Below are 14978 nucleotides of genomic sequence, written 5' to 3'. Positions count from 1 at the left end.
ATTCGGCAGACAAAGAGTTTTAACTCTTTTTATTATTATACAAAGCGATTTACAAAGTTATACTGATTACTGAACAGCATGTCTTCAATTGAAAATTCGGCAGACAAAGAATTTTAACTCTTTTTTTATTATTATAAAAGGCGATTTTCAAAGTTATACTGGTTACTGAACAGCATGTCTTCAATTGAAAATTCGGCAGACAAAGAATTTTAACTCTTTTTTTATTATTATAAAAGGCGATTTTCAAAGTTATACTGGTTACTGAACAGCATGTCTTCAATTGAAAATTCGGCAGACAAAGAATTTTAACTCTTTTTTTATTATTATAAAAGGCGATTTACAAAGTTATACTGGTTACTGAACAGCATGTCTTCAATTGAAAATTCGGCAGACAAAGAATTTTAACTCTTTTTTTATTATTATAAAAGGCGATTTACAAAGTTATACTGGTTACTGAACAGCATGTCTTCAATTGAAAATTCGGCAGACAAAGAATTTTAACTCTTTTTTTATTATTATAAAAGGCGATTTTCAAAGTTATACTGGTTACTGAACAGCATGTCTTCAATTGAAAATTCGGCAGACAAAGAATTTTAACTCTTTTTTTATTATTATAAAAGGCGATTTACAAAGTTATACTGGTTACTGAACAGCATGTCTTCAATTGAAAATTCGGCAGACAAAGAATTTTAACTCTTTTTTTATTATTATAAAAGGCGATTTACAAAGTTATACTGGTTACTGAACAGCATGTCTTCAATTGAAAATTCGGCAGACAAAGAATTTTAACTCTTTTTTTATTATTATAAAAGGCGATTTTCAAAGTTATACTGGTTACTGAACAGCATGTCTTCAATTGAAAATTCGGCAGACAAAGAATTTTAACTCTTTTTTTATTATTATAAAAGGCGATTTTCAAAGTTATACTGGTTACTGAACAGCATGTCTTCAATTGAAAATTCGGCAGACAAAGAATTTTAACTCTTTTTTTATTATTATAAAAGGCGATTTTCAAAGTTATACTGGTTACTGAACAGCATGTCTTCAATTGAAAATTCGGCAGACAAAGAATTTTAACTCTTTTTATTATTATACAAAGCGATTTATAAAGTTATACTGGTTACTGAACAGCATGTCTTCAATTGAAAATTCGGCAGACAAAGAATTTTAACTCTTTTTATTATTATACAAAGCGATTTATAAAGTTATACTGGTTACTGAACAGCATGTCTTCAATTGAAAATTCGGCAGACAAAGAATTTTAACTCTTTTTATTATTATACAAAGCGATTTATAAAGTTATACTGGTTACTGAACAGCATGTCTTCAATTGAAAATTCGGCAGACAAAGAATTTTAACTCTTTTTATTATTATAAAAGGCGATTTACAAAGTTATACTGGTTACTGAACAGCATGTCTTCAATTGAAAATTCGGCAACAAAGAATTTTAACTCTTTTTATTATTATAAAAGGCGATTTACAAAGTTATACTGGTTACTGAACAGCATGTCTTCAATTGAAAATTCGGCAGACAAAGAATTTTAACTCTTTTTGTTATTATACAAAGCGATTTACAAAGTTATACTGGTTACTGAACAGCATGTCTTCAATTGAAAATTCGGCAGACAAAGAATTTTAACTCTTTTTATTATTATACAAAGCGATTTACAAAGTTATACTGGTTACTGAACAGCATATCTTCAATTGAAAATTCGGCAGACAAAGAATTTTAACTCTTTTTATTATTATACAAAGCGATTTACAAAGTTATACTGGTTACTGAACAGCATGTTTTCAATTGAAAATTCGGCAGACAAAGAATTTTAACTATTTTTATTATTATAGAAGGCGATTTACTAAGATATACTAGTTACTGAACAGCATGTCTTCAATTGAAAATTCGGCAGACAAAGAATTTTAACTCTTTTTATTATTATACAAGGCGATTTACAAAGATATACTTGTTACTGAACAGCATATTTTCAATTGAAAATTCGGCAGACAAAGAATTTTAACTCTTTTTATTATTATACAAAGCGATTTACAAAGTTATACTGGTTACTGAACAGCATATCTTCAATTGAAAATTCGGCAGACAAAGAATTTTAACTCTTTTTATTATTATACAAAGCGATTTACAAAGTTATACTGGTTACTGAACAGCATGTTTTCAATTGAAAATTCGGCAGACAAAGAATTTTAACTATTTTTATTATTATAGAAGGCGATTTACTAAGATATACTAGTTACTGAACAGCATGTCTTCAATTGAAAATTCGGCAGACAAAGAATTTTAACTCTTTTTATTATTATACAAGGCGATTTACAAAGATATACTTGTTACTGAACAGCATATTTTCAATTGAAAATTCGGCAGACAAAGAATTTTAACTCTTTTTATTATTATACAAAGCGATTTACAAAGTTATACTGGTTACTGAACAGCATATCTTCAATTGAAAATTCGGCAGACAAAGGATTTTAACTATTTTTATTATTATACAAGGCGATTTACAAAGTTATACTGGTTACTGAACACCATGTCTTCGATTGAAAATTCGGCAGACAAAGGATTTTAACTCTTTTTATTATTATACAAGGCGATTTACAAAGTTATACTGGTTACTGAACACCATGTCTTCAATTGAAAATTCGGCAGACAAAGAATTTTAACTTTTTTATTATTATACAAGGCGATTTACAAAGTTATACTGGTTATGAACAGCATGTCTTCAATTGAAAATTCGGCAGACGAAGAATTTTAACTCTTTTTATTATTATACAAGACGATTTACAAAGTTATACTGGTTACTGAACAGCATGTCTTCAATTGAAAATTCGGCAGACAAAGAGTTAAACTCTTTTTATTATTATACAAGGCGATTTACAAAGTTATACTGGTTACTGAACAGCATGTCTTCAATTGAAAATTCGGCAGACAAAGAATTTTAACTCTTTTTATTATTATACAAGGCGATTTACAAAGTTATACTGGTTACTGAACAGCATGTCTTCAATTGAAAATTCGGCAGACAAAGAATTTTAACTCTTTTTATTATTATACTAGGCGATTTACAAAGTTATACTGGTTACTGAACAGCATGTCTTCAATTGAAAATTCGGCAGACAAAGAATTTTAACTCTTTTTGTTATTATACAAAGCGATTTACAAAGTTATACTGGTTACTGAACAGCATGTCTTCGATTGAAAATTCGGCAGACAAAGAATTTTAACTCTTTTTGTTATTATACAAAGCGATTTACAAAGTTATACTGGTTACTGAACAGCATATCTTCAATTGAAAATTCGGTAGACAAAGAATTTTAACTCTTTTTTTATTATTATAAAAGGCGATTTTCAAAGTTATACTGATTACTGAACAGCATGTCTTCAATTGAAAATTCGGCAGACAAAGAATTTTAACTCTTTTTTTTATTATTATAAAAGGCGATTTTCAAAGTTATACTGATTACTGAACAGCATGTCTTCAATTGAAAATTCGGCAGACAAAGAATTTTAACTCTTTTTTTATTATTATAAAAGGCGATTTTCAAAGTTATACTGATTACTGAACAGCATGTCTTCAATTGAAAATTCGGCGGGCAAAGAGTTTTAACTCTTTTTATTATTATAAAAGGCGATTTACAAAGTTATACTGGTTACTGAACAGCATGTCTTCAATTGAAAATTCGGCAGACAAAGAATTTTAACTCTTTTTTTATTATTATAAAAGGCGATTTTCAAAGTTATACGGGCACTTTCAGAGCTTATCCCCGATGTCATTCTAAGTATTCAAAAGAAGTTTCATGAAATTGGTACAGCTCTGAAGGTTATAAATTCTGTTAAAGTGACAAGCATGATAAATTCAGTTAGTCCAGAGGCATACCAAATTAACGAGTATACAAACACATTGTCTAAACAGACACTGACATACGGCTGTGAATACTGGACTATCTGAAAGCAAGATGCATGGAGGATAACATCTAGTGAAAAGAGTTTCATGCATAAAACAGCAGGTTATACAATTCTTGATAAGAGATAAGATCTTATTCTTCAAGGATTATTACAACTTTCCTCCAAGACTACAGAAGAAAATGGAAGGATCATGTTCAAAGGTAGTGGTGGAGTGTGATTTGAAGACCTGTGATTTTGTTCCTGTAACAGGTTTGTCACGGGTTCCGATTGTGACTACAGTTCCAAAATCACAGCTCCGAGAAATCGTCATCTCTGCCTAATATGTGACTCACAGTGATGGTGACTGATGTACGTATGTGACTGGTTCAGGGTGCAGACATTTGCAAGTAAAAAGATTAACTTGAAGGACTACATAACTGGGATCTAATTAATTTTCGTCCCACTCAAAAGGTTAACGTTGGCAACTCTTTGATACTGAAGCTATACACTCGCTATATTCTCCCGCAAATGATTAGCTTAATCATTCGTAAACATTCTTTGGCGAATATACGCGCTCGTACATAGCGATAACATACCTCAGTTGTTTTGTTTTCAGTATACTGGTATTCATTCATTCATTTATTTTATTCCATAGATCTTACATGAGCAATGAAGCTTTAAGATGTGGAACATGTCAACATTTTACAATATTACAATTACAATTTTTACAAATTTTTATAGTTTTACACTTTAGTAATTTTCTACAATTTTTACAATGTTGTACTTTTTTTTTTTTTTTTTTTACATTTTGGCGAGATGTAGTGAGATGAAATGAGGTAGCGCTAATCACTATTGTTAGTATAAGACATGGCACTGATATATCAACTCAATTCCCAGAAGAGGGATAAACATAAACATCTGTGGGCTCTTGATGAGAAACATTGGTATTTCTCGTGGTTTGTCCATAGATAAGTAGTAGATGGCTGTGAAATTGAATTCTAGACGACTAGGAAATCTACAGACAGGAAATGGAGCTCCAAAAATCATCCGAACACAAAAATTGAACTGTAACAAAATCACTGTTATGTATCACAATGATTTTTCCGGAGCTGTGACAAGAAAACGCTGTCACATTCCATCTCTATTTAAAGGACGGAAGATCGTAGATTTCCTGCATTATCAGCCAATTGATAAATGCTCATAGGATCGTCTCATGAAGCACTGGCATGAAACTGTTTTTGAGACTGCAATTGATCATTAGGTTCAATGTTTTCCAGGATGATGATGATGATGGATGGTGATGGTGGTGGCAGCGAGAATGGTAATGGTGGTGGTGGTGGTGGTGGCAGAGGGTGGCAGAAACAGCAGCACAGCTTACGCACATGTTAATGGGAACCCAAAATACTTGGACAAAAGTTACTTTGCCCACTACATACTTCTACGAGGAATTGAAACCTGAGTCTTCTCAACGAGAAGCCGTTATCTGAGTGACTAAGATGTGTTTCGGCCACCTACATAACGAAAAAGTGTAATAAAATGATATTCTTCAGTCCATTATCAAATGAGTAATTGCCGTTATTACTCTTACATCATATCCTTCCTGTTATTAATAGAAAAATGTCATGTGACCAACTATGTAACTTCCTCTTTCCTTTATTTATAACACTGTAACATAACAAGTTGCTCATAAAATTTTAGCCAGACAAAGCAAGACTAAAAGCCACAACTGGAAAGAAGTCACTTGAAAAATTGAGTGCAATCTAATTAGCAATACAATTAAAGTGTTTGACGATAACATCATTTGGATGATACTAATAAGAAACATTGGTTCTGATCAGTTGTGTGACCTATGAAGGAGTCATTCACGTTTCAAAGTCTATTCTTTATCATTGCTTGCACTGTTACTGTTTAGTGTGTCATATAAGTCATTCCCTGTGTTATTCTGTCTAACAATTATCATTTTTGCCACTGAATCCGATGCTAGTGCACCTTAAGTGAAGAAGATATTTAAATATGGTGAAAAACCAGTATATTTCAAATATAATAATAATAATAATTTAAAATAATCTTTGATATGTGAAAATACATTAGGCCTACATAAAATTTAATGCTCATTTATGACCTTGTCACCTGCTGTGACGCCATTTCTATAGCTCTGCTGCATGGGGTTTTTAAATGACACTGAACTCTGATTACAATTTCCCGTAAATTTAATTTTTTGCTTTATTCCATACAATAAGTTATATTGTATACCTATGGAATTATTAACGCTACAAGCATGATATTTTGTACCAATATACGCATACTTTAGGCTATTAGGAAACTTTTCTCTGGAATAGAAATTAGTTATATTGTTGCATTTGATAAATATATGCCTCAATATTTCTATAAAAGTACCTCTAAAAATCATCTTTAAAATGTAATTGTTTAACTTAAAATTTTGAAAGGCAATATCAAAATTGTGCTCCAGATATTTTAAGGAACGTGCTTTTAGGAGTATAATGTCGTAGAAAATTTGGATTTGCCTTTAAAAATAATTGAGATTTATCAATTTTGGTGAATTACTGTACTTTGGTATTTTTTTTAACTTGGGCCCCAAATTATTATTTTTTTTAATTAATCTCGAATATAAGTTGCTGGAGTACATAAAAAAATGAAAATATGAAAAATTAAATTATAAAATAGTGTACCCTTATAAGAGAGCCTCCAAAAATCATTAGCTTGAAACTCCTAATTAATTAAAAGGTTAACTACAAAGAATTAGCTGGACACGAAATATGTAGCACAGAAAAAAAACAGCATCCAAAAAACTAAAACACCTACATCTTAAGAGCCTTCAATAAGACTCTTAATATACATATGATTGATACGGCTCTACCTTTTGTCAACTTGTGAGTTGCAGACCAAATATAAGTACTTCCAAGGTCTATAACTCTATATCATACTGAATGTCTACATGCAGAAGATGGAAAATTCCTCACAAGAGTTTAGCAACAGCACAACACACTGTTCACAGTCATCATAATATCACCATGCATGGATTTGAACCACTGGTTGATCCATGTGGTCTCAATTATGTAATAGCTGTTTTGGAGATTTGACTTGTTATCTTCTCTTACTTACTTACTTACAAATGGCTTTTAAGGAACCCTTAGGTTCATTGCCGCCCTCACATAAGCCCGCCATTGGTCCCTATCTGTGCAAGATTAATCCAGTCCCTATCATCATATCCCACCTCCCTCAAATCCATTTTAATATTATCCTCCCATCTACGTCTCGGCCTCCCCAAAGGTCTTTTTCCCTCTGATCTCCCAACTAACACTCTATGTGCATTCCTGGATTCGCCCATATGCCCTGCCCATCGCAAACGTCTGGATTTAATGTTCCTAATTATGTCAGTTGAAGAATACAATGCGTGCAGTTCTGCGTTGTGTAACTTTCTCCATTCTCCTGTAACTTCATCCCTCTTAGCCCCAAATATTTTCCTAAGCACCTTATTCTCAAACACCCTTAACCTATGTTCCTCTCTCAGAGTGAGAGTCCAAGTTTCACAACCATACAGAACAACCGGTAATATAACTGTTTTATAAATTCTAACTTTCAGATTTTTTGACAGCAGACTGGATGATAAAAGCTTCTCAACCGAATAATAACACGCATTTCCCATATTTATTCTGCGTTTAATTTCCTCCCGAGTGTCATTTATATTTGTTGTCATCTTCTCTAGGCTCATAATACTTCATTATTATTGGGAAACGTTTTCATAGTATCTGTTGTGCATATGCAAACCAATGTGGTCTACTTTTTTATTTCTAAATTTTGCCTAAAATTGGACTTTTAATTAATTTAGAATTTCTTCATTTCTCTTATAATCTGATCAAGTATAATGTGTAGTTTTTTTTCTCAGATGCTCTAATTCTTGATTTATCCTTGGCTTTTAGTGTCCAGATTTCGCTGCTATATATTAGAATTGGAGGGGACAAAATCTTATAAATTTTTATTCGAGGAAGCCTACTTTTTGAAGATTTTGTGGGTTTAAATAGATTATGAATAATTCCTGTTATTCTTAAAGATCTTGAAATCTTGTTATATATGTCTTTGTTACTTTCACAGGTTAGTAAGCATTAGCTAGATAAAAAAATGAGCTGATCTGTTCAATAATTTTATTGTTTATTATTATTATTTTACTTCTTATTGAATCTTGTCCCTTAAAAGCCATTGTTTTTTATTTCGCAGTTCACAGTAGACAATAATATAGTCAAAGTGTCATCCAGTCCCAACTTCCCTGACATAACACTGATTTTACAGACACATAAAATAACTATCGTAGTGGGACTATCGTTGAGACTATGATTCAGTAACAGAATTGTTCCGGAATGAGTGAATGTGTAATGAGGAAGTATGTCTCATTTTCGTGACTCAGATTTTTTTAATCTGTTGTTCCTTCGGAAGTTTATGCAGCTCGTGCCATCTGTCAGTCTCTTGTTTCTGCTATTAGTGGCTAAGTGGAAATGTACCGGTATAAGTGCGTGCAAAGCAATACCACAGAAAAAAATAAACCTATGGCTTATTAACCCACGCAGTATCCCTCACTGTTTCATTTCCCTCCCCACCTAGGGAACATTGTCTAATATATATACGATACCCAATACACTCATAAAGAAGCCCTTGTTTCATTATATTTGCATATCTTGTCTCACAAATGACAAAATATATGCTGCTCTGTTCACTGTCGTAGAGTTCACAGTGCCTTTCCAGGTCAGGAGGTTATCTTATAAGATAATGTCGTAAATAATTGGAATTTATAGATTTCAGAATTATATCCCCATGAATACAATGAAGTTACTTTTATTTTTAACAAAATGTGACAGAACAATTTGCTCCCTCTGTAGTAGTCAAAATTCGTCATTAGCATTTCCTTCGGCATCATTATTTATTTGCATGGACTATTATAATGTGTTTTTTGATAGTAGGAAACAGGTCAAGAAGTTCAAGTGTAATCACAATATGTACAACAGTTCAGTGAACAAATGTGTTTTTCTAAGCTAGTGTAGATATTGTTCAGAGATTCAGTTTTTTTGTAAAATCTACATGTATTGAACAGTTCAGAAATGTCTAAATATTGCTGAAACATTGCAAATTTTTATGACGAGATCTTATTTCTGCAGAGTTGATATCTGAATGTCACAACTTTGCTGTATTTCTGAAAGTGAATATGAAATCTTTGCAAGAATATGCTGGACATAATTTAAGTTCGAGACATTTGGCGGAGATTATTGATTTTGAAGACACAATTCACTATTTTTCCTCCTCAAAGTGCCGAAAAGTTCCTCACTAGAGACTAAGAAAAGAGTATATTATAGATTTATTAATTTGTCATACAGAATAACATCTGTAATATTGACAATTAATATTTGAGGAGAAAAATTTGCTCCGGCACCGGGGATCGAACCCGGGTCCTTGGTTCTACGTACCAAGCGCTCTGACCACTGAGCTACGCCGAATTCAATCCATAGCACCGGATCGAATTCTCCTCCTTCAATGTTTCCCTTTATGGCCTGACTCCATGTTAGGCATATATGTTGACGTACAGTATATGTCCAGTGTCAACTGCCATTATACTAGGAGCGCACTCAGCTGAGTGACTTATTTGGCCGGGATTCCGCAGTTAAGTAATTGAATTCGGCGTAGCTCAGTGGTCAGAGCACTTGGTACGTAGAACCAACGACCAGGGTTCGATCCCTGGCGCCGGAGCGAATTTTTCTCCTCAAATATTAATTGTCAATATTACAGATATTATTCTGTATGACAAATTAATAAATCTATAATATTCTCATAACTAGCAGTGCATATATCTGTACAGATTACTGTGCACTTAACTGCGGAATCCCGGCCAAATAAGTCACTCAGCTGAGTGCGCTCCTAGTATAATGGCAGTTGACACTGGATATATACTGTACGTCAACATATATGCCTAACATGGAGTCAGGCCATAAAGGGAAACATTGAAGGAGGAGAATTCGTTCCGTTGCTGTGGATTGAATTCGGTGTAGCTCAGTGGTCAGAGTGCATGGTACGTAGAACCAAGGACCCGGGTTCGATCCCCAGCGTCAGAGCAAATTTTTCTCCTCAAATATTAATTATTAAGGAAAGAATGTTAATAAATGTATGAGAGTGAAATTCGTCCCTGTGTTCAACATCAAAGACGCAAGTTATTATTGTTATTATTAGACCTATTATTATTAATTTTTATTCAAAGGGCTCAATTATTAGTTTTGCGGTGACATATATTGTACCATTCCTGGTTCGTTTCTGTTTTGAATACACGTGATTTGACCAATGCAATAAGCAAGTTTGCAGCGGCAGTTCCTCCATATGAGCACAGGAGCACGTGAACACCTTAAAAACCAACAATAATCATACGTATTACTGTATTAATATTATTACATCTATTACTTTCCAATGTGCAATGACGTTCCTAAATTTTTCGTCTCGAGAGAATGTCCCATTCGTGTATTGTGTGTCTTTAAATCTCCATTGGACAGGTTGACAGCAGCTCACACAATTTTTCTCTAGCAGGGTGGAATAGCCTGAGGCGAGAATATTTTCTGGTTTGTTACAATGGTTACAATAGCTCTGGCTCGCACAGGTCTTAACGTGCTAATGACAGAGAAAGAGAGATGCTCTATCTCTCTTGGGTCTATCACCCTGTTCCTTTCTCCCTCTTTCCTCGTTTTCTCTCTTTACTCTTTCTTTTCAAAATACCGTTACGCACTGGGGCTGATTCTGTTGTCTTTTGTTCAGCAAAGTAAGGGAAATACAAGCTGTATTGGTGCGTATTGAAAGTTGAAACAGTAACCATGGATAAATATATAATTATCCATGCAGTAACACTTGAAGTTTGGAGACGGACGTGTTTGAAATTGTGAGTGTGTTAAATTAAAAGAGGATTAAAACATTCCTCCGTAACACGAGGACAGAAGACCGATTAAGCACACTGGCTATGTTGGCAATGGAAAAAAAAAAACTTGTTAACAACATTAGAGACTTCAATAATAAAGTTATTGATAAGTTTGCGTCTCTCAAAACTAGGCTCATGGAGTTTCTCTACAAATAAATCTAGATCTTCAACACCATCTACAACAGCAGTGAAGGTGAGTCCTAGGAATTAATTTTACTCTACTCTTGTTTAATGGTTTTAATTTTTGTTTATATGCGTAGATTTGGTGCATGCATACTAGAACTCGTTTATCTCAGACGTATGACTCAGCTATATGAGAGTATATCAGTGTGTTCATTACCAATATTTTTTTTTTTTTGTGTGTGAACACCCATCAAAGAAAGGCACGAGCCGCCACTGCAAGTTTGAATAAACTTGGATTGACAAACATTGACTCTTCTGATCAGATAAATATACTATTTTTATGAAAACTTCTACGAAACAAAGAATTTGACTCCTGGTGTATGTTGCCTCAGAAAGGAAAGGGAGTCATTCTATACAAAGAATACACACCTGGTAATAAGTGGCTATCTAGACCGAATGATTGACCAGAAGTGAATGGAAGGACGCTATTAAGATGACTACCAATGTATGTATGTCGGAAACATTAAGATGCCAAACTTGACACGCAGTATGAGTCCTAAATTGATAAAAGTGAGTTCCTGTAAAAATTTTTTTCCAACTAATTTTCCAATTAACCTCTAGCTGGAGATTTCCTCTATATTTATACTTATAGCACCAATAAAAATTATCAACTTACCAAATACTTTTTTTTTTTTCTTGTGGTACACATTTATTGATTATAATCAACAAAGTCAGCAATGATAAATATCAACAAAGTCGGCATCATTCATTGCTGTCATACCCATCATTATAAATCATTATCATTACTTTGACACTTTTATTGTTTGAAGAACTTACACACTTTAGCTTGAGTTAAACACACTTCATGTGTGACTGACCTTTATTGAATGCCTTATGTTATTGATAGTCTTACTTGTGCTGTTAAGATGAATTTCTTTCTCTTCTAGATGAGCACAACATCCACAGTTGTAGTCGACACAAGAACATGCGTCTAAAACTCTTGTTGTAACTTCGTTCCACATTTCAACAGTCTTATTTTCAATATAATGAAATTCGTTAGTAATTGCATTCCCAACATTGTCCAATACATCTGTAACAATAATACCATAATTTATTGAAAAGTACATTAAGATACAAAACAATGATTGTCATTAACTCATATTTCATACAATGAAATAATGTCACCTTAGTGCACTAGACTCATATGCTGAAATATGGAAGTAGAACTACACGTCACTTTTAAACTACAGATAGGCCTATTATGTACAGATTTATGAAATGGTAACCTCGGTAACATTATAATAGTGTAATTAAACAATGAGGAAAACCTGCCCCACAGTTACCATTTCCACCATGAATCTGTCAATAATTTAAGTCTATCACCTTGAAAGGTAAAAACATCAATTGACTGAGAAATAATTAATTGGAAGAGTTATTTTTGGAAAAATTCATTGTAAAAAAAATCATAACCTGAAAGAACAGTGTAACAACCAGTTCCCGTTCCAGTCACCCACTCCCTATATTAGGTATGTGCATTCCACACGTCATCAAGAACTTAGCTACACCAGTCTTTCAGATTCCACCCCTCCTCCTCCCCCCCCCCCCAAAAAAAAAAAAAAACAAAAAAAAAACAACAAATTCTAGCATTAACTCAGAACTACACCAAAATCTTATGATTACATGTAGGTAAAATATAGTTAATTAGAGTCATGAACATATAGAAAGTAATGATGATAAAAGATGTTTAGCAGATAGAGTATATCAGATGTTCTTCTCTTAAAGAAGAAAGAATCTTTCAACATGCCTTCTGTTATTTAACTGTTTTATTCATAGTGTTGTGCCCAAGGGCAGGTCTTTCACTGCAAACCCAGCATTCTACAGTCTTTCCTATTTCTGCCTTCCATTTACCTGTTACGTCATTTAATAATTTTATTTCATTTTAAGGTAGTTCTCCCGAAAAAGTGAACCCAAGGAAAAACGTGTTCCTTACCTGTTGCTTTTGATGGAGCGGCGTTAGTAGTGCAAACAGAGATGCATAATGGTGCCAAAAATATAGCAATTAGTTTAAACATTTTGCTCTGAAATATTATATAGCTTACAGCTTCAAAAAGTCTAACCAAATATGTAATGAAACGACCCGGTGTAATTCGAGCTCGGAACTGTGCACATGCAAAATCTGTTACGAACACACTCAGAAATCAAGGGACTTCCCCGTATACTCGCCAACTAAACAATCAAACTATTTTGCAGGGCTACCCCGCAGAACGCAGTGAGATAATGGTGCATGTGCATAATATTTATTTGTTATTAGAGTTTCTGTCCAATTGCCAATCACATTATATGACATAAAACTATATCCACCAATCAGACTTCGTCTTACATTTCACAATCAGCGACTATTCACATGTCGCGACATGTATCACACTACTCACGCTACGTACGCCATTGTGGTCGATAACTACGAATATCGAAGTATCGCTCTACAGATGAGTTCAGTATATATCCGAAAGATGGCAAGAATCATCGGCTTTCGTGATATTTATATTGATTGCTGCGAGAACAACACAAAATTGCGACAAATGACATGATTCTTCACACAGTGTTGTCATGCTTAAGTGGAATATGCTATTGAAAACTGGTTTAATGTTTAACGGTACCGGTATATTAGATAAAATTGTCACAGTCAGTCTCTGTCTCTGTCTCGCCCTCCCACTCCCTCTCTCCCATCCCCGCCCACTGTCTCTCTCTCTCTATAACAGTGAAGTCAAAGCAAGCGCATTCTTCTGACTTTGACGTCGCGTGCGGGCAGCAAGCGCTAAGTATGGAAAGAGGAAGGGTTGTGTATATGAATAAGCAACCTGTTGGATTAAGAAAACAGTGGTGCACAAACTTCAAACAGAACTTGAAATTTTATATCGCTATTTTTATATGGCTTCTTTCTGTTTAATATTATCTATATTGTCTGTAAAACAAAAGTACTAACACTGATTTCTTAATATTGCACTTGTGTTTTAAATCTTAATAACATAATAGAGAGTTAAGAAGGAATATTCACTTAAATTCCATAGTAGTATAATATTATACTGTATTAAGTGGATGAAACACATCATTCATAAAGAAAGTGATATTCCAAAGAATGAGATTGAGTATCACATGATAAGTTGGAATTTATATTGATGGTATCTTTAGCCTTACAAAATTAATCAAATGTTGTTATGTTTTATTTAATGACGCTCGCAACAGCAGATGTTATATTAGCGTCGCCGGATGTGCCGGAATTTTGTCCCGCAGGAGTTCTTTTACATGCCAGTAAATCTACTGACATGAGCCTGTCGCATTTAAGCACACTTAAATACCATCGACCTGGCCCGGGATCGAACCCGCAACCTTGGGCATAGAAGGCCAGCGCTATACCAACTCGCCAACCAGATCGACTAAATTAATCAATAAACTAATCAAAACAATAATACAGTACAAGTAAAGTTACCTAGGTACTGTATCTGTTTTAAGTGTAACTAATATTACATAACAAAACTCTTAACGCATTATGCTTTTAAGGTGATATTTGTGAGCAATTTCCTATCATCAGAATATTAAATTATTTTCTCGAAATCTGCTGAAGCTATAGAGCTGACATTTTTACAACACATGGGCACGTATCTTCTGCTTATGATGTAACAGTAGTTGCTTTGTTAATTCATTTCCTTACAAACAATTTCCATGCGAATATTTTCAAAATTTTCAATAGACTATCTTCAGTAATAATCTTCTTAACTCTATATACGGTACCGGTATATTAGATTTACGAAAACATTCTGTACAGCTACTACTAATAGGCCTATACCTGAAAATACGAAAAGTTGAGAAAATATTTCTTTTGAATAAAAAAATCAAACTTGTGAAAAATGAGCATTAAAATTAAAACTTACATTCTTATAATGCACTTATACTTCTCAGGCAAATCTAAAAATTAACATGGATACAGTTTTAATAAGTTC

At 33.5% G+C, this 14978-nt stretch overlaps 1 protein-coding gene and 1 long non-coding RNA gene across 2 annotated transcripts in view; one reads left to right on the top strand and one right to left on the bottom strand.

Annotated features, from left to right (window-relative positions):
* The window catches only part of LOC138704485 (uncharacterized), a 36901-nt gene extending 27470 nt beyond the window's left edge, over nucleotides 1-9431 (top strand). The window contains exon 3 of the long non-coding RNA XR_011333357.1: nucleotides 5174-9431. This is a non-coding gene — a long non-coding RNA (uncharacterized lncRNA). The remainder of the gene's footprint in view (nucleotides 1-5173) is intronic.
* Nucleotides 1-13583, bottom strand: part of LOC138704484 (uncharacterized) — a 43460-nt gene extending 29877 nt beyond the window's left edge. Inside the window, exons 1-2 of the mRNA XM_069832407.1 lie at nucleotides 12971-13583; nucleotides 11894-12070 (exon numbers count right to left, since the gene is read on the bottom strand). Of these exons, the coding sequence (XP_069688508.1) occupies nucleotides 11894-12070; nucleotides 12971-13052 (259 nt within the window). The 5' untranslated portion in view covers nucleotides 13053-13583. The remainder of the gene's footprint in view (nucleotides 1-11893; nucleotides 12071-12970) is intronic.
* Nucleotides 13584-14978: the final 1395 nt, after the last annotated feature.

This window comes from Periplaneta americana, chromosome 8, assembly GCF_040183065.1.
Source record: "Periplaneta americana isolate PAMFEO1 chromosome 8, P.americana_PAMFEO1_priV1, whole genome shotgun sequence".
Classification (NCBI taxonomy): Eukaryota; Metazoa; Arthropoda; class Insecta; order Blattodea; family Blattidae; genus Periplaneta; species Periplaneta americana.
Note: the sequence above shows the minus strand (reverse complement) of the source record. Positions and strands in the feature narration are given on the sequence as shown.